Source organism: Giraffa tippelskirchi, chromosome X (genome assembly GCF_054371585.1).
Source record: "Giraffa tippelskirchi isolate mGirTip1 chromosome X, T2T-mGirTip1v1.2.pri, whole genome shotgun sequence".
In the NCBI taxonomy this organism is placed as follows: domain Eukaryota; kingdom Metazoa; phylum Chordata; class Mammalia; order Artiodactyla; family Giraffidae; genus Giraffa; species Giraffa tippelskirchi.
In genome coordinates, this window is record NC_137289.1 from 35,589,099 (window position 1) to 35,610,151 (window position 21,053).

The following is a 21,053-nucleotide window of genomic DNA, read 5'->3' on the forward strand; positions in this document are numbered from 1 at the left end:
TTTTTAAAACTGCATTCCTGAGGCAGTACCAGAAGTATGTCTGTTCATCGTTGCCTTTGTATTAACCCAAAGGAGTTAGGTATATGACAGAACATCACCAAAACAGAATCACCCGGTTAGGAGGCAGTACATCTATTTATATGATTTTATTAATTACAAGCAGTATGAAAATAAGAAAATGTAGTAAATGAACCTAGAAGAACATTAGCCATCTGTTCTCTGAAAGCTTGTAATGTTTGTCATTTGCTTTTGGGTTTTAATGGCAAAACAGTATATCAGCAAAGAATTGAACTTTAGGCTTAAAAAGCTAGAAAATGACAAAGCATTCCAAGGCTGAGTATATATTTACTGGAAAAGTGTTTCCTTGTGTCCAAATTTGTCTAGTTTAGTCTTTTAGATCAGCTGCCAATAAATGTTGTATTTAATGTCAATCTCTATTCCAGACTTTCTGAAACATTAAGAGAGCTTCTAAAAACAAATAGAATCCTATGGTTTCTTAGTTAAGGTTTTTTTTTTTTGAAGATAATTTACATATTTTAAAATTGCTCTGTGTGGTCTTAACTGTTCAGAATTTATATATGATTTATTAATTTACAACTAAAATATTTTCAGAGTATGGTTTGAAAAATTTTAAATACATGCAATAAAGCCACAATTAACCAAATTTTTTTTTGCACTCCACTTTCAGGAGACGGAGGCAATTATCTTTAAAACAAGCCGATTTCAAGGATATATTCAAAAAGTCAACTTCAGGGTATGTGTAAGGGTCTGCATTTTCTTCTATGTTTTTTGTCGATGATTATTTATCTTCATAAAAAAGACCCTGAGGTACTAGAAGCCATTCAGTCATCCAGGAAACTTTCAGTAACATCTAGGGTACCATGTTTATTAAGACAAAAAATAAATTATTTTGTTAAAGAAATACCACGCATCATTGTATTGTGCTTTATATTGTCCGGTGTGCTTTCACAAACACAAGTACAGTTGGTTTTCCTAACATTGCTGTGAGTCTGGCAAGGAAAGTTGGCATCTTCCCTATTTTACAGATGAGGAAGATAACACAAGAGGTTCCAAGTTTGTGGCAACAACCAGATCACAGGTGCCCAGCTCTGTCCTCTTCTGCACCCTTCCTCATCGAAAAGTTTAACACAAGTTCTTAACTCCTACTCTGTATTGCACAATCAGTATCAGTTATACCACCCCTGTTTCCTAATTGCTGTACAGTTTCCCACTTTACATGTGTCTGTTTGTCTGCCTCCATATCTGTCAGCCAGCTGGAGACCTTGCTTTTCAGACTCTCCCAGACCTGGAAGTATCTGGAGTGTGGGAGGGCAAGATAATGGCCATAGACAGTAGGGATGGACAACTAGTGGTGAGCAGCCAAGGCTGATATGCTGAGGATGGCCCGGCACTGAGACAAAAAAGAGAATCCCACTCTGACTGGGATCATCTTGCCTGGGGGTGGGCTACCTTGACCTTAAAAGCAGGATTTTTCCAAGTTTAATAGACGAGGCCTGAAAATCAGCTGGAATGGGGTTCTGTGGTATAATGGTTAGCCCTCTAGACTCTGAAAATCAGCTAGAGTACGTGTTTAAAATGCAAGAGTACTGCTTCTCACTTCTAGACTTGTACATTTTCTTTCTTTTTTTTGAAAGTCCTTATTGAATTTGTTACAATATTGCTTCTGTTTTATGTTTAGATTTTTTTGGCCATAAGGCATGTGGGATCTTAGTTCCCCAACCAGGGATCGAACCTGCACACCTTGCGTTGGGAGGCGAAGTCTTAACCACTGGACCACCAGGAAAGTCCCTAGACTTGTACATTTTCAATATTCAGCCTGCAAAGGTATAGGGCTTTTCTCTTGTTATGTGTATTGGAAGGTAAAGAAAAGAGCCCCCTTTTTCTTGGAAGCATCCAAATTCCGTGTCAAGGCCTATGGGGGTGGGAGTCAGGCAGGGGTGAAGAATGACGGCGGTTGCTTGCACACCTTGCTGTATTGTTATTAGAAGCATATTACAATAGCTATTGTGCATCATGTTGACTGAGGCATTTTAAATAGGCTTGTGTTCATTTTAGACTCAAAGAAGGTAAGGCAGAAACATTGCCCTCAAGAGGTGAAAAATTAGTGACTTTTGATATTTTTAAGAGTTAACCTATCCCCGTTGTTATAAACTTAATTTTTTAAAACTGGCTAGAACCCTAGGCTATCTAGGATTCTGGATAGTTAAGGCTTAATGGATGCAATATATTTATGCTAACTCACGTTTCATATGTAAATATGCAGTCAGTCCGATTAGATTTTGTGGGGTTTGTGGCCCAGGAACATGTGTTCTTTTGCATACTTGTAACACCTAGCAAAGTCATAACTTCTCAGTACTCACTGATGATTGAGCGAATTCAGCATGTACCTCTTCTGTACAGATTTTGGGCTTGGCATAGTGAGTTGATTGATTTTCGCATTTGTGAAGTTCAAAGGGTCTATCTGACACTGGCAGAAATGGCTAATATACTATAGGGGCCTCCGCCCAAACAAATGCATTTTAGTTGACAAATGCAAAAACATGATCCTAATTAATTGATTGGTTTCATTCTTGTTCCCTGTTTAGAGGATCAGTTTAAGCCCGATCTTGCTGCCTCTTCACCCTTTTTGGAATACAGTTATGTTCTATGCTTTAAAAGTCTGAATCTCAAAAAACTGGCAATTCTGGAAATCTCTGAACATAAATATTTTTGTTTACTGGCTAGACAGTATCATATGAATTTAAACAAAATGACCAGATCCTGTAGTGAAAGATTCATAAAAATGCTCCACAGTGTCTTCGACTTAGATCAAGCTGAATAAGGAATGAATGAATAAATATATGCTAGCTAAAGGGAAGAGGTATTTTACTCAAGTGTTATGTAGCTTCAGAATTCCATGAAAAGTAACTAATTATTTAAAACATATATTTGATTTTGAAGACATGAAGTTGTTCTCAACTACTAGATGAAATAGACAAACTTAGAAAGGCAGTCACGAACCCCCAATCTAAATTGCCTCTAGTCAAAACCTAGGGTCAGCCTAGAAGAGGAATTCTGTTTTTCATTCCCTCATATCAGAATTGCATTTACTTTAGTTAGTCATAGAATGTGAGATAAAAGATTTTCCCCCAGTGGACAACCATGATATCCGAGTAATGAAGCTAGACATAATTCTAAAATAATGCTGTCATTAGTTCATAACACATGAACACTTTATATAACATGAGTTAATGATGTATTCCATCATAGGATTTTCGTTGAATTGCTAAATATGTTTTTGAGGCATAGCAAATTTTAGTTGCAGACTAGCTTCTGTAATTTAGACTTACTACCATGTATTTGAAATCTTGCAGTATAAATGTTCTATGCCTCCCCTCCCTTCCTTTTTTTTTTTTTTTTAAATATCTTTAGGGAGTTCCCTGATGACTAGTGGTTAAGACTCTGTGCTGGGCCCCGATTCAATCCCTGAACAGGAGACTGAGATCCCACACGCCACGTGACATGGCCAAAAAATCTTTAGAATTCAAGATTATCCATGAGCAGAATTCTAAATTAGAAAATGAGAAGGATCTCAAAATTGTCATGAAAATAGAGGTGTTGAACTGATCGCTAAGTCTCTTTGATACCACCATTGTAGGCAGATACCATAACTCCACGTTGTACCTTTAAGAAAACTGTTGGGCCCCATTGTGATGGCAGTGGGTCACAGGTTCAAGTTGAAAGTTGAGCCTTTTTTGGAGTTTAAGATATTCTCATTCATTATATAGCTAATACTTTTTATTTTTAAATAATAATAGTTTATATAGATATATGTATAGGAAATTTAAAGTTTTATTGATTAGGCCTGGGAAGTGGTAAAAACAAAATTAAGTCATTTGCATTTAAAGGGCCCTTTATCATGGAAAATTTAAGTAGTGTTGTATAATCTTAATGAGTCATTAGGATTAGCTTTTCATGAAAGTGTTTGCTTCTGGCTAGCAAAATATTATTGTGATTACTCAAGTATTTGTAACCAAGATTTACAAATACTCAGAGAGAAGAAGAGATGGAACAAGTAAGTAATCATCTAGATCGCTGCACATGTGAATATTATAACTCTTTGGATAAAAATATAGAAATATAATTTTTCAAGATAAAAATATTATTTCATTAATTCTAATTGGGATATTGAAGAAAATGTTTTACTGTTTTATTCTAATGGTCTTTCAGCAACTTAGACTTTTGTAAAAATATAGATTTTACTGAAAGCATGCATAATATAGCAAATGTTAACTTTCTTTAACTGGCATGCCTTTTGAGACTGGGTATGTGATGTGCTTATTTTAAAAAGTTTTTCAACCATTGTAAATAAACATTATTAGAAATTATTTACTCTTATCAACATAGTTCAGGATTTATAAACATTAAGATTTTAATATTGCTTATTATATTGTTTTCATGGAAACCTTGTAGTTTTGCTTCTATCGTTGATGTCACAAAGCAGTGAAACTGTTTGAAAAGCTTTCTGTGCATAGACTTTTCAGTCAGTAAAGCCATGTTCTTAACTTTTCTTTCAGTAACACTACATTTTAAATGGCTTTTTATTTTGATAAGTTTGTAGGCTTAATGTACAAACACATCAGAAATTCTAACAATAGTTTGGCTATTTTATTTACCAAATGTAATTTAAGTAGATACTTAGGAAGTTGTTAAGAGACAACTAAACACTTAATTATTGCTTGAGGTGGGAGCAGAGATTTTTCCTTAGAGCAGTCCGTCATCACTATAAGTGACACCTTTATTTTTATTTAAGAAAGTATGTGTTCTGGGTGATTTTCTTCAATGTATGCTTATTTTAAACAAGTTAATATGTATGTTTAAGTTTTTTCATTTTAAGGACTTTATAGCCTAAAATTATCAAATTAACAGATGAATATTCCTGTTACTTGAACTCTGCTTTTAGTAATAGCAGAAAACCTTTCAGGATATATCCTGGCTTTGGTACACAATTCTTATTTAATCACTCCTCTGCTTATGAAAACTGCTCTTTCAATTTAGTCAACAAATACTTATTGAGTGCTTTCCCACGTGCCAGGAATAGTGATCAATTGGGATTCCTTCTTGAAGGAGGAGCAGGAATTTGGGGAGGGCGTCTCAGGCAGGCAAAGTGGCAAGGCTGGAGTACAGGGTATGGTAACAGCGTGGCCTCTTATTGGAGCACTGGATGGGTTATCCCTATTTGATGATTATAAACCATCTTTCTAAATGACATTTTTCAAACGATTTAAAAATGGTAATGCAAAATCAGGTATATAAGAGTATGTATGTAAAAATCATTGATTTCCACCATTACCCCTCATAATACCCCCAAACACTTTGATTTGGGTTTTAAGGCATTTTTTAAATAGATGGGAATATTTAAGAATTACTTTAGTGTATGCCTGTCAATCCACTCCAGTATTCTTGCCTGGAGAATTCCATGGACAGAGAAACCTGGCGGGCTACAGTCCGTGGTGTCGCAAAGAGTCAGACAGACACGACAGAGTGACTAACACACACACATGCATGTCAAAGATAGATAAAGACTTACTTAAGCATATGGATTTGGGAATCATATGACTGAAGAATTCAAGGGTAGCCCCCCCATAAAAGCCATCAAAATAGAGATACTTGAGAAAACAAAAGGAAAAAGGAAGGGCAAGAACTTATGAATTTCCCATTCAGGGTTAATCCTTTTCTCAGCTACAGTGAGATTAAGGGTAGTCAGAATCTGTGGGTTATTGGGTCCCCAACAACTGGATCTTTCTTGTTGCCTGCTTAGTCCCTTCTACGCTAGCTCCCATCTTAGCCTCATAACCTCTTTCATCTGACTCCCCGGTTATAAAAGGTGCTACATAAACATGAGGAGCCACTACCATTCTGGCTTTCCATTCTCCTTCCAGCCAGTCCACTACCTTCCTTGCTCTACTTTTTTCTCCTTTGTTTCCTTGCCTGTTGTTTCCTGTCTTATCAGCTTACCAAATCCTCTTATTGCTGACTCACCCAAAACAAACAAAGGAACAAACAAGCATTGAGTACCTTTGTTTTCCTTTGAAAATGTTCAAGATTGGAAGAGTACTTCCCTTCACATTATTTATGCCATCATGGCCTGAGGAATTCTTTGTGCCTATATACACACCTGTGTGTGAGTGTGTGCCTGCAGACCAAGTGTGTTTTTCTTTCTACTTGTTCATGTTGTGAAGGAGATAGGTATTCTAGTAATCCAAGGCATAGTCATAGTTACAATAATCCATGTAAATTCTTTGTGGGGATTAGGGGTCCACACAGTTCTATTAAGGAAAAATTGATTTGTGAGAAGGTGCTTATAAAAGATGAAACAATGACTTTCAAAAGTAACTATCTTTGAGAAACCTCTGGGATTTTCCATTTTGATCTTAGCAAGGTTACATATGTGAGTATCTCATAAGAAATGTTTAACATATTCGATATTCAATTTCCTGAAACAAAGAGGAAACATATACATAAGTATGTATAGCCATTCATGTGAACAGCTCTATTTCCTGTAATGAGAAGCCCTGAATGTATTAAGAATTTTGTTCTGTTGTCCAGAACAACACAAAACTTTTTGTGTGTTTAAAGGGTTTAACAGTCCTACTTGGTTGCCATCCAAGTACCTTTACTGGTTGGTAGAACATAAGCAGAGCACACAGTTGGGCATGATCTACAGTCTTGTCTGTGCAACAGGGATAACATGGATCTCCCAGATTAGTCTGAAGGGGCATTGTCAAGATTACACAGTGCCTGCTCACACAAACGATGGTTAGTGCTATTATTCTTTAGTTGTAACTACCACAGGATTAACCAAAACTTGCAAGAAAAAGGTAGGTTAATTCTTAGAGAATATTGGGAGAATATGGAGAAAGAGGTCAGATACGTGACATATTAGTCAATTCATTTTGCAAAGTGGTGGTACTGGAGACAAACTGTTGCAGTCAACAAGCAAATACAACTTTCATATAAAGTTATTGAGAAACATTTACAGTGAGAAAAAATTAGACTCTTGGCTGTATATTTGACTTTTCTCTCACACTATGACTGGCTTAATTTTTACTTACCTTTTTCTCCTTGATCATTCTTTTTTTTTTTTTGACCACATGGCATGTGGGATCTTAGTTCCCTGACCAGAAATTAAACCTGCGTCCCCCTGCTTTGAAAGTGCGGAGTCTTAACCACTGGACCACCAGGGAAATGCCTCCCTCATCATTCTTAAATGATGTCTGGAATTAAGATTTTGGAAGTGGTCTTTCTGCACACTTTTGTATTTTTGGTGTTTCTTTCCCATGTCTGTCTTTTGAGTATACATCTAATTGGAGGAATGAATGATTATTTTGTAGTTCTTATTTCTTTTGAATACATTGAGACATTTGTAGAATGTGATTCACTTCATATGGAAGCAAACATCTTCTGGAACAGTCTCATTGAGAAGGAAAGACAGTAGGGATTCTAGAGCAGAAGTCCTAGACTAGGAGTTGGAATTTGGTTTCTGGTTCCAGTTCTGCTATTAGCCAATAGTGTAACAAGTTAACTTCTCTGAGTTTCGGTTTTTTCATCTATACATTGAGGGTCCTGAGCAAGATGATTTGTAAAAGTTCTACAAATCTTCTCTTTCTACTTTGGGAACCAGGGAATTCTGTGTTGTGAGATCTGGCCAAGAATGACTTGTTTTGTGGCCTTGGCCAAGTCCCAGCATTGTCCTTTGTTTATTACATCTCTGAAATATGCATTTCACAGGTATTTTTAAATGATTAATGTTCATACAACGCTTTGAAGAGCCTTTGTGCATGCTGTCTTTCTATCCCATTTATGCAGTTGTCCATAATAGAAACCAAGTGTTCAATAAATGAAATCAGTGTTTCCTGTGATGTGAACGAGGGCTTTTGACATTTCCAAGTCTAAATATTAAAGTAGTGGTACCACTGAGCCTGCATAAAATTATATTTCAAATATATGTTTAATCATTTTCTTCCTTTCATTCTGTAGGTGAAAACATTTTTAGTTCCGGAATGTAATGGTAATTACACTCCATAGCTGCTACTAGACTCGTTGTCAGGGTAGTAAAATCTGATTAATTTGGACTCTGCTAATTTGTAATCGAGGTGATTTTACCTGGCTGAAGTTTATTTCTAAATGACGTATGAGAAATGGTGTTGTTAAGCATTTTAATAGGGTAAAGTATATTTCAGGGACTATATTTCTACTTAAAGGAATTATTTTTAAGCCTTTGGCATATTAGTTGTTTGTTCATGAGAGATAATTATAAATGACTTCCAGCAGTTTATTAAAGTAAAAAAACTGAGTATAAATAAATTCTCATCATCAGATACAATGCTTTTAGGGTTTGGGATCTTTAAGAGTGCTGAGGATAGGTGGAGGAAAGCAGTCTTAAACTTCGTTTTCACTTTGAACAAATATTACAAGTGTTGGAGTGCTATAAAAACAGGTTCTAAACATTAAGTATAAGAGAAATCTAGACTGAAAATTGATATAGATGATTTGGTGGTACTGGTTGATTTCTTTGGAGCTGAATGAGATTAGACCGATATGTTGGTTTTTGAATCAGCTGATTGTTCATAGTACAATAATAACTTGAGAACCTTTGCAATAAAGTGATCTTCACCTGTGTGGCGAGGTTACCCTCTTGGAAATTTGGAAAACTCTATATTCACCCTATTTCCCCCTTATAAATATTTAAGTAGTCTTTACAGATAAAGACTCAAAACCTATCTTGGTTTTATAGACATTTGGGGGTCTTTGTTCTCAGAAGGAGAAGTTACATTTGCAATTACAACTTTGGAATATTTTCATAAGTTGGAAAGTGATTGCATTTCCTCTCTAAAATCTAAATCATCTCTATACAGCTAATTTGTAATTGTTTTATGTTTTATATTTTTTAATGTTTGAAAATGCTCCAGGATTTTGGAAGGAGACATTCCAAACTTGCTTGATGAGTGCTGTGTGTGTGTATGTGTGTGCGTGTGTGCACATGTGTTGTGTGATTTTCTTCTTGGTGTTTCCAACAAATTACCACTGCCAGTTGTGCCTGGAACCTTTTTGCTTCTTAACTGTTAAGAATTATTACACAAATCCTAATATAATATATTGACTATAGTTTTTAGTAGTAGTGGCACTTTTTAAAAACTTTTAAAATATATTTTGGTCACTAAGATATTGATAAATACTCCTTTCTCTGATTTTTTTGAAGATTTCTGTGAGACAGTTTTGTGTGGGGGTACTAAAGAACTGGAAATATCATTTAACCCTTTAAGTTGCTCGACTGAGTTTTTGCTCAATGTTTGTGTTTGGTAGATTAAATAAAAATTATTTGTGAGCTAGTGATAGCTGAGACCTATTTAGTATTTAATAAAATATATGCAATACTGGTCAATGTTTCAAAATAAGCTTTCTCTCCATAGCTGTGTATCTGTGAATGTATATACTGCATATACATATATGTTGGATTTCATCGGAAAATACACTTTTGAATATTAATGTGTATCTTAAAGGTACTTGTGATTACCTTAGGTGATTTCATGCTCTATTTCTGGTATATTAAATTACATATTTTGAAATTTTTGAAAGTAGTGTCTTTCTTGCAGAAATCTGTGCTTTTTGAATACAAATGAGAAAGATTCTTAGGGGACTGAATCTTAATCTTTCCAAAACTAGGAATAATTTGGAAAGACCGTATAAAAGCCAGCTACTTAAATTGGAAGCACAAGCTTATTGTTTGAATGCTAACTTGAAAGTAAATATGAGCTTTTTGTCACTGCAGTGAGTTTTTTAAAAAGGTAGTGGCTTTCATGTCAATGGCAGTCTGCCTTTATTAAGGTTGCATTGATGAAGACAGATAATTTGGTTTTTAGGTAGAAATGGGAGGGTGCTCTGAGGGTAGATATTTAGTGATAGCGACTTGCCTACATCAGAAGTAAAAATCTTCATCCTGAAAATAAAGAGTTCAGCATAATACCTCTTTATCCTATTTTCACTTCTTTGAACTCTGTAGAGAATGTGTGAGTTTGGTGCTTTAAACAGAAACTTGAAACACCCAGTCGCTCTCTGGGCATTTACAACACTCTATTCTGGCAGTATTTTAAAACAATATAGATGAAGCCTCTGCTGTTACTTTCATGAAATACGTCAAGCTGCCTTTGACAGCAGCTTTAATTTTTTAACCTCCTTGTCAATCACTAACCCCTGGAGGTTACCGGACCCCGCCGTTGAGCTTTGGAATAGTCCCTGCTGGACACCTGCTTGGTGTCTCTCCTCTAGGCAATTTGTGAGCTGTTTGGGGGCGGGGGAGTCGTGAAGGGGGGTGAAGGGGAGGGAAAGGGGGAGAGAAGAAGGGGAGGGCAGCATTGAATTAGATTGTTGATAGCGTCCCTCTGAGGACTGCTATTAAGAGCACGCTATTCTGTACTTCTCTGCTGCAGAAGACAGAGTGGTATTCGTGTTAGCACACAGCATGTTGTAAATGTATGAGATTTTTGCTCATCCCGGCTTGGAAGTCAGAATAGGGAAAACAGAGCAACTTGCATAAGAAGCTACTGGAAGAGCGTGCAGAGTTTTGCAGCAGTTGATATTTGTTCTTATATTTTTTCCTTCTTCTAACTGGAAAACTGAGAGACTGGCATTTTTTAAACGGGCTCTTCCCATAATGGCATTCTTGTATTGTGTGGCCAGAGCTTGCAGAGGAGGAAAGCAGGCTGCCGAATTTAGTCACTGATCTCTGTTAGCTGTGGCCTAAGGCTATGCTGAGGTTTATATCCCATTTGTATTGTTGCAGCTCAAAAGAAGAATGTTCAGAGGATGACAAGTGTATTCTGAGTAGGTATGTTGTTTCATTTTCGTATGAAACCCGTCTATTTTCTTTTTCCTGCTACTATTGGTCAGAAATCAGGTTAATAGGTGCAGAATATAGTGCCGTGCTGCAGTATCCCTGTTAAGGTGGAACAATGGTCATGCAAGCTGAAAATAATACCAAAAAAAAAAAAAAAAAGAAAAGCCAAACCCTAGCCGCTTTTATTAAATAAAGCTGCATTGTGTGGTATGCACAGTGCAGTCTTTTCAAAAAAAAAAAATATATAATATATATATATATATACATATACTGCAGTCAACGCTTTCCTAACGAGGTGGCACTATTGTGGAGTTTGAACGGTAGAATCATCATATGGCTTTAGGGGACAGGAGGATTTAAAGGAGGTGCCTTGCAGCCCTATTTTACAGATTGGAAGCATCGGTTTCAGGGCACTGGCAGGATCGTTGGCTTGTTCTCCGCGGCAGCCACTGCTGTGTCAGTACAGTGTGGAATGGAAGTCCTAGTTGGTAGTCTGTTATGGAAACGCTGTTTACTGTTATTGTAGTACCGTGGTGACAACATGCCATTGAAATGGAAAACGAGCTCTCCTGCTATCTGGAAATTCCCAGTTCCTGTGCTTAAAACATCCAGGTCAACTCCACTTTCTCCAGCATACATGTAAGTGAGAGAAAATAGGATATTAAAGAGGGATTTCATTCATGAATCAACCTTGTGGCAAAAGGGGCTAAACATCCCAAACAGCAACATCCAAAACCGCACAAGATGAAAAGTCTCGACCTTGCTGACATTTAACTATATTGGCATGTCCACATTTTACCATTGTTTTGTTTTTCTGGGAGTTATGTTTATTTTCATTTAAAGTGCTTCATGGTGATGTAATTACTAAGATGAGAGTCTAAAGGTATAGCTAAGAAAATGCATAAGGATAAACTTTTATATTGGTTGGATTTTTTGAATTTTGGTTTATTTGTAATGCTTAAGATGACTTCTTTTGTGTAATGGCACAAAAACTGCTGATGATTGATGGTGTATTAAATATGGAAATGCTTTCTATAATTTTTGATGAATTTGAAACTTTCAGAATTAACACATTGATCAGAAAAATGAGACTTTTAATCAGGACGTTTATACTTGAGTTGTGTATAAATATTAATAAGTTTGATATTTTATCTTTCTCAGTTTTATAATTTGAGTTCTGAAGTGTAAGTTTTGCATTTGTGCAAAATTATAGTTCTGTGAGTAGCTATTTATATACATGGAGTTGAAAAGTATATTCTACAAATGTCTACTTTAGAAATTTATTTTAAGTGAATATATACTGAAATATTTGGGGGAAGTCTCTAGAATTTTTGAAAATCTTTTTAAATTCACACAGGGTTGCTTTAAAAACAAAATCTAGGAAATATAGTAAGTTTCTTTTAAAATATTGCCTGTGATCTTTTTTTTATAGAGAAGGAGTGAGGGAAACCTGGACTTTAAAAAAAAATTAATTGTGTGAGAAAAGCTTTCGAATGAAAGTCTGTCTTAACTGTAAGTGTTCCCTTTAAAATATTTTTTAGTAGGACAGATGTGGAAAATTCTTCCCGCTTTTAGGTTTATTGTATGTTTAGAAATCTGGTGAGTTGCCATTTTATTACTTAGTTTTTGCTTTATATGAGCAGCGGATGCACAGGGTTATCTATCTGGTTCTTTGAAAGGTTTTCAACTGCTGAAGAGGTGTGTTTGTGCTGTCAGTCCAAAAGAAGCAATTCCCAGGAACGTGAGGGAAAATGACATTTCAGTTAAATCCTGTTCTCATTTCATTTTCAGATTATTTTGTATATTCCTTCTTAGAGATGCTTCAGGTTATTCTATCTGGGTGTTAAATTCTGTTTCCTATAAAGTTAAAATTTTAAGTTATGTTTCTAAAAGAAAAAAGGAAAAAATCAGCTCTATTTGTCTCTCAAAAGCTGTATTTGTTAAAAGTGCAAATTAATGGAGGTGACAGGTTAATGGCGCTCCTTCAAATAATTTGAAAAAATGAGATGTGCCTATTGACTTTATGTATCTTAGCTGGTGAGAAATGACCAAAGATTTACCAAAAGCAACTTTATCATCAAAATAAAACACAATAAAACATATACACCCGAGGAAAGGAAAGTCAGTAGGTTATAATTAATAATGGTTACCAATGATTCTAATATTCTTACTGCATTTTACTGTCCAAAAGATCCAATATGCAGCCCCTATTGCAGCTGGCTTGTGAGTTTTTAGAGATGGTTAAAATATACTTATATTTTATCAATCCATACTAGCCACAAGCTCAGATACAGCTTAATACAGCATCTTTAATGAATCACTTTCTTCCTTTTAAGTCCCCACCTCTTTGGCCTGATGATATGAGTGAGTTGATTTAGATGACAGAAGCCAGAAAATATAGATCTTGCATGTTAGTTCTGATTGTTGGTAGTACACATATGTAGAATGGAAAAGTGTATTTGAGGAGCTAGTGCTAGCCTGGACTGTTTTGGTATTGTGACAGTCTGTATTATTAAATTGGCCTTAACTTATTTTTATAAATAAATTAATAGGTTACAATATTATATAAATATACACAGAGAAAATATGTTAAATATAGGAAAAGAAGACTAGCTTGGGGAGTTTAAATCAGTGTTTTAAATAAATTGTTCATTTCCTTGCTGGACCAGAAATAAAGATACCATGTTTAACATGTTGTTCTCATCAGGGTTTCCTTATATTCCATAACACTTCTACACATAAATGATATTTAAATTGAGCATAGTTTTCACTCAGAAATTATAAAGACTATTTTAGAATACTAAGTCAAGTAACATTGTGCTTGCTTCCAGAACTGGTTGGGCTGGCAAACACAGATTATAGATTAGATGGTTAGTTGTGTCTTTTAGGTCTAAAGTCTTTGCATTGATTTGAAGTAGCTAAATTCTGACTCTTTAATAGACTGTGATGTTTAGAATTTACCTGTAAAATTATGTATAAACATTAAAACTACTATCTTGAATATAGAATTCTTCACAGTTAGTATAAGCATCTTTTGGTATATTTGCTTGTGTAGCATCAGTATTGGTTTTTAAACTTTTATCATTATTTACTGTGATTTGTCAGATACATATTACATGATTTTCATTGATGACTTGGGTACTTTTTCAAAGACTGAAATTTCAATATAAAATATTTTTGCTTGTAGTAAAAGTGTGTTGTAGTAATGGAGCAAATATGGAGAAAATATAAAGGCTCCTCATGGTCTCTTTGTCAACTCCGCATAGGTGCTGCTGACTTGAACTCTTGCATTGGCATTATTGATAGGCCAATGCTGTTAGCCACTAGTAAAAGCTACAATAGAGAATGTTTTACTTACTGCAAACGTTGAACAGAAAAGCTCCCTTCTTCCCCTGTGGATTTAAAGTCCAAGTTGGCTTGCTTTCTGCTTGTTTAGAACCTGAATGAGAATTAAAACCTTTCCATATTTTCAAGACTTACTGACGATGAAGACAATGTTTATGATAATATGAAGGAAATAGCTTTTTATATAGTATAAAGTGGTTTTCAAATTGTGTTACAATATGACTCCGGTAATGTGGAGTACCTTAAAGACCAAAGATTTGGGGAAATTATCCGGAAAATAATCCTTTGGCCTCCAGACAGCTTGATTTCCAAATATTACTTAGTCTTTATTGGATAGATAGTCTTCTTTCAGCTTCAGTTTTGAACACTTGCAAGGGCGGTGTGCCATCCAGGTGGAATTCTGAAGGGACTGTCTTGCTCGAAATCTGAGTGATGTGTTTGTGTTCCACTCTGTTCAACAGAAGGTTGAAGTTCAACCTTAGCCTGAAGGAGGATCTGCTGGTCAGTGTAAACTGAATTAGTAAAGACTCTGCTCCTGACAGGTGTGAACCATATAAATTAACCTGTCATTTTGCCTAAATTAATAAAGCTTAAAGGGCAGTCACTTCTAAGTGGTTTTCTGGTATTTGGTATTCATTGTTTGCAAACAGCAAATGGTTCCTTCAGGCTGATGTTATAAGGTTAATGTATTATTAGATTCCAAGGACATATGGAAATAGAACAGAATTAGCATTAGCGATCTTTTTATCTTTTCTTTAGAAGCACTAAAGTCTTGCTGATAATGGTGTGGCAGTAAGGAGGAAGACAATGTGTAAGAATTAACCAGCACAGTGTAACAGTGAATCCTAGCAAGCCAAACAATGGGTGTAGAATGAGGGTTAGTGAAGGAGACTTTTCCTGTCTTAGCCAATGCACTTATATTCAGTTAGTGTCCTGTTTACAATGATTTTGTTTACTATATAAAATATATTTTAGAGTAAAATACCAGTAACACTGATTTTCATAGCAATCATTTTCTATCATTAAAATTCAGTATCCAGATTTCCCTAGAAAAGATGGTACTTTACTTGACAATAATTTTTCTAGATTCTTTCATACTATATAAATATTCTTTGTTTGTGGATGACTCACAGGACAGAGAAAATTAAAATATGCATTTTCTAAATGTGACATGTTTTCTATCCCCTAAGATTGTCTTTTTTTCCATTTTAGTGAATAAAATATAACCTCAAAAATAAAATAAAATAACCATAGAAATCTTTTTTATCTAGCCACATACTTTCCAAATTGATATTCTCAAATTAGAAAAGAAAATAATTAAGTATTTTCACAATTACCATATACATAAACTTTTGTTTGTGTCTGCTTAGTTTGTTTTTTACTGCATATGCTCCATCTAATAAAATTATGTCGAGAAATAACAAACAACACCTCAGAGCAATGTAATGTTCATGTGTAACTTTTGTATTAGTAGCATGTTTCTTGAGAATTTCCATTGTCTGAGCTTGCAGAACGGTTAGCTTAACACTTTCTAATGGCAAATCATTGAGGTAAAAGTGACCTCAGATGTCATTTAGAGAATCTAAACCCCCTTTAAAGCAAGAATCCTTCCTGTGACACCTCTGAAAGATGCTGATACACATTCTCCTTGATCACTGTCAGTGACAGAGAGCCCACTACCTCACCAAGGTTGCACCTTTCATTCGTGAACAGCTCTTCCTTGCATTGAGCAAAATTAATTCCTCCTATCTTTTATCTCCTCTTCCTAGTGTGGCCTTCTAGAGCTATGGAGAAAAATATTATTTTTTCCATAATATATAAGCCTGGAAATGTTCTTTCTTTAACCGTTACTCATGTGACAGGTTTTCCAGACTCTTCACTCTGCTGGTTGTCCCTCACCCAATAGTTTTTTATATTAATCTTTATACAAGATATTGATTACTCCATCTGAATGAGATGCTCCCCATGTGGTCTGACTAAAGGAAGACACCTCTTGCCTTTCATACAGGCATGATGCTTATCTTAAAGAGCCTGGGATTATATTATTTTTTAATCATAGCATTCACCCTGAACCATAGTTAATCAGAGTTTGCAAACTTCTTTTCAGAGTTTACAATGGGTCAGCAATTATTCTCTTGGCTACTTGGAGAAAGTCTGGCATACGCAAATGAAATTAAAATTTAGTTTTAAAGCCCACTGTTTGTATCTTTAAAAGATTTTTTTAAATTTTGTTTTTAAGCCCATTGTATGTGTCTTTTGGGGGCTTCCCCAGTTGCTCAGTGGTAAAGAATCTGCCTCGAATGCAGGAGAAGTGAGAGCCTCAGATTCCATCCCTGGGTTGGGAAGATCCCTTGGAGGAGGGAATGGCAGCCCACTCCAATAATCTTGCCTGAAAACTCCCATGGACAGAAGAGCCTGGTGGGCTACACTCCATGGGGTCCTAAAGAGTCTGACGTGACTGAGCGCTGAGCATGTGTATGTCTTTAAAAAGATCTCTTACAAATTATTTAATGTAACTGAAGACTATTAGACGCAAGAAACTTGCAAGACAGAAAGCTAGTATTTCTGATGCTTTCAGAAATTTCCAAGAATTTTACTTGTCAATAATTTATCTAGATTCCTTGTATTTTATGTCTAAATAAATGAACGTTACCTCCAAGTACTGCTCAAAACATTTCCCCAGAGGGAAGAGAGGTGGAAATGCAGATCTTTTATTATCATGGGAAGTCTAAAGTTACTAAGAATTCTAGACATTCTGCTTGAAATTTAGAATATTTAGATGAGACCTAAATAGGGCCAAGTTAAGGGGAAGGAGAAAAAAAAAGAACTAAGAGATAGGCAAGTATTTTCTTTGTATTAATGGCTTTATTACTTCTGGTGAAAAGTCAAGAATTACAAGCACTGTACATGCTGATATTTTAAATTGAAATAGCAACCACAGTGTATTGCTTTTATTTCCTCAAGGCTGAGAATGAAGTGGTACAAATGTGAGATTCTTGGGCAATCAGTACATAAAGAAGTTACTGAGCAATCTACTTTTGATAAAGCTCAGTTCTTTTTCAATCACCTGTATATTGAGTTTATGATATTCAGAAGTTATTCATTGCCTGGTATGTGTCAGGCATAACTCTGCTGGGTATTATGGATATAGTCCTTGCAGTTATTCAAAATGACTGTTCTTTATCTTCCATCTTATATTTATAAACAGTTAAATTGCTTAATTTATTTTACTGCTGTGAAAATTCTAAACCAAAACAAGTTTAAATAACATTTTTGTTTGCTATACTTTCAGTATTGGTAATATTTTAATGATGGTAAAAATACTACAGAGGAGAAATGTGTCTGGGCTAACAGAGGAGATATGAATTGGATATAGGTAACAGATTTTAAAGTGCATATTCCTATTGTGATCATTTCACAATATATACAAATATTGAATCATTATGTGGTATACCTGGCACTAATGTATGTCAGTTATACCCCAGTTTTTAAACAAAAAAGGAAGTGCATATTCCATAAGGTGGAAAATGATGTAATTTATGTTTAAACTTGAGAGTCACCTTTTTAAACAAGAAGAACAAAGTACCATCCTTTAAGTTGGACAGGGCTTAGGTGCTTTATAGCACACAAGTGTATCTATTTTTACCTTACAAAGCATCAGCAATTTGATCCCAGACTATGTGATGTAATCTTAGTGAAAAATAAAATTATATTGTTTCCTACTATAGTAAAATATTTTCACTGGCATGACTTACTATGATTAGGGTATATGTTGTTTTTACCCAATTTTATCACATTTATGGTATGGTAAGACAGGAGCATGGCCAACTTGTACAATACTTTTTATATGGTTCAGTGGAGAAATGAAATATCTTTCCATAAGAGCAATGTAAATAAAAACAACTTTCAGAACTCTTGATCTAGCTGTATAACATGTTATAAATTTCATAGGAAACATGTTTATTTCATTTCCAATTTTTAAAATGTGCTGGTTTAGCATAGTTAAATGTAATACAGTTTATTGAGTTCTAATATTAGAGTACAAGCATTTTGTTAAAACTTCCTGAAGTTTGCTGTCCGGGAAGACACTCCTTTGGGAAAGGTTCCAGGTGTTCTCCTTACTTGTTGCAAGTAGTAAGTCCTTCCTTTTCCAGAAAACAAAACAAAACAAAACAACAAAAGAAGCCAAGCACTTTGTCAGCTGCCTCCCAAACACTCTAGAAAGGTAAGTCTTCTCCCTGTTTTACACTAAGGGCACGGTGGTTCCAAGAAGTTAATTAACTTGCTCAATGTCACACTTCAGTAAGAGGCAAAGTGAGAATTCAAATGCAGGTGTCTTGATTTCAAAGATCTTGGCTTCTCTAATACCTTTTTGTTTTCGTAGAGTTTTGCTACTTTCATGCCATCTCCTAATTAGGAAATATCTCACTAGGACTTGAAGAACAAAGAAATATGACAGATGAGATAAACTTTTTTGAATTGGATGGTGGTATAGGAACAAGATAGCTCTACTTTGTGGTACAGTCAAGGGGTGAAATTACAGGAAAATACTGGGGCAATAATGTTTACTTAACTGATATGATACCGGGATTAACCTCTTATTTCCTACTTCTTTTGAAGTAGTATTCTACTTTCATTGGCCACCCACCTTTTTCCCCCTGGTAATTAGCTGCCATTGACAGTGCTGTAGCTGTTGCACACTGGGCTGAAATCAAGGTGATGGCAGCGCTGTGTTTGCATCTGAGGCTCTAGGGGAGCATACGTTTCCTGCTCATTTGGATCACTGACAGAATTCAGTTCTTTGCAGCTGTAGGACCACCAAGGTCCCCATCTTCTTGCTGGCTGTAAGCCAATAGTTGATCTCAGCTTCTAGGGGCCGCCAGCATTCCTTGGCTTCTGGCTCCCTTCCTCCATCTTCACTGCCAGCAATGGCAAGAGTCTTTTTCACATCTCTCTCTCTCTGACCCCCATCTTCTGCCTTTCTCTTCCACTTTTAAGGATACGTGTGATTAGATTGGAAGATGCAGGGACTTGATTGAGATTTTGATTTAAAAGCTTTAAACACTGCAGGGGATTTTGTTTGTTTGTTTGTTTTGGCCAGGCAGCTTGCTTGGCATGTGAGCTCTTAGTTCCCCAACCAGGGAATCAAACCCATGCCCCCCTGCCCTAGAAGAATGGAGTCTTAACCACCAGACTACCAAGTCCCATAAATATGGTATTTTAGAACAATAAAATTTTGAAAATGAAACATTACAAGAATGATGTATTAGAATGGCAAGCTCATCTGTTGGTGGCAACTGGGCTAAACTAGTGCCTTGGCCATCACTCTGTCCTTCCTTTCTCCCTCCCCCTCCTTCTTCCCCACTTGAAAGTCTCTCATTGAGGATATTTCTACAAATTCTAAATGACCTTTGCTCATTTACAACTTGCCCTGTAACATCTTCTGTTTTCACTCTTTGGTTTTTGTTGTTTGTTTGCTTTTTTGGTTTTAAAAATATAGTGCTTTTCACTGACCCTTGAGATCAGAACATAGCATCTTAAAAAGAGCCTAAGTATCTTATTCAGGATTCTTTGAATCCAAGAGCTGGGAGGAACCTTAGAAATCATTCTTTGTCATACCATTGTAACTAGAAAGAGGATGTGATATTTAAGTCTGGTCAGTTTTCCGCCATCTGTATACATTTGTATTTGATGATTTAACCCAGTCTTAGTTTATATTTCCTTTTTATTACTTCATCCCGTTTCATCAATCGTATTACAAATTAATGTTAAAAAGCAGTTTACTACAAAAACCGCAACTAGATTTCTCTTTATAGATGTGATTATACCAGAGATTTTTCTCTTGTATTGCATTGAACCATTTTCCTAATTAACTCACAGTTTGACCTAGCTTTAGTTTGGGTGGACCTACAGAATATTTGAGGGACTTCCCTGGTGGTCCAGTGGCTAAAACTTGATGCTCCCAATGCAGGGGGGCCGGGTTTGATCCCTGTTCAGGGAACTAGATCCCACATTCTGCAATTAAAGATCCTGCATGCTGCAACAAAGATCAGAGATCCCAATGAAGATCAAAGATCGTGCATGCTGCAACTAAGTCCTCACACAAGCATGTAAATAAATATTAAAAATAATAATAATAATATTCTTTAAAAAAATTTGAAATACAATTTTGAAGAGTATATGGATATTCTAGGTTGTAAGTAGATTATCCAATAGACAATTCCTTAGCATCACCAAATTGAAGTCATTTTACTCATTATGAGTATTTTCCCTCAAAGGATGTGTGTGTGTAATCATTTCTGAATGATTCACAGCTAAACAAAGGTTCATGGAACTGGAACCAAAATTTTCATCTTAAGTAGACCAGTGACCTGGCTCAGCATATTTTTCGTAGGCATATTGCTGAAGTATATAGATACAATTAGAGACTTTTTTTTTCAAATGATGTGACGTACCATCAATCATCATACGTTTGGCTTTCTTTCCTGTAATTATAATTACAGATTATATTTTTGCATAGTGGATATTATTTGATTGCTGATCCAGCCTTACAGACAGCCTGATCCGGGATGGATAATCCTTTCAAATAAAAGTGAGGAAACTCGATGTTATTTACTTTTTTTTAATTTGGTGCTTATATGCTAAATATGAACTGATATGCTTCTGTACCAGGGAGCAAGTATGTAATTAGTTTTGTTACTATAGCTTATATAAATTATGAAATGTGGAATTTGTTAGTAGATAATGTTGATAATTTACTATTATTTTTATAACATTTAGTCCTTTGCAAAGTAATTATCTCTTTTACTGT

The 21,053-nt window shown here is 35.5% G+C and overlaps 1 protein-coding gene across 7 annotated transcripts in view; it reads left to right on the forward strand.

Annotated features, from left to right (window-relative positions):
* The window catches only part of KLHL13 (kelch like family member 13), a 194,455-nt gene that overhangs the window by 127,683 nt on the left and 45,719 nt on the right, over positions 1–21,053 (forward strand). For 2 of the 7 annotated variants that reach the window (XM_081564427.1, XM_081564428.1), the window contains one exon: positions 689–754. The exons of 2 other annotated variants lie outside the window; for them this stretch is intronic. In XM_081564427.1, the coding sequence (XP_081420553.1) occupies positions 689–754 (66 nt within the window). Of the gene's footprint in view, positions 1–688; positions 755–10,808; positions 10,889–11,438; positions 11,537–21,053 lie in introns of those variants that run through there. 3 more of the 7 variants (XM_081564430.1, XM_081564432.1, XM_081564429.1) reach the window with 2 other exon arrangements.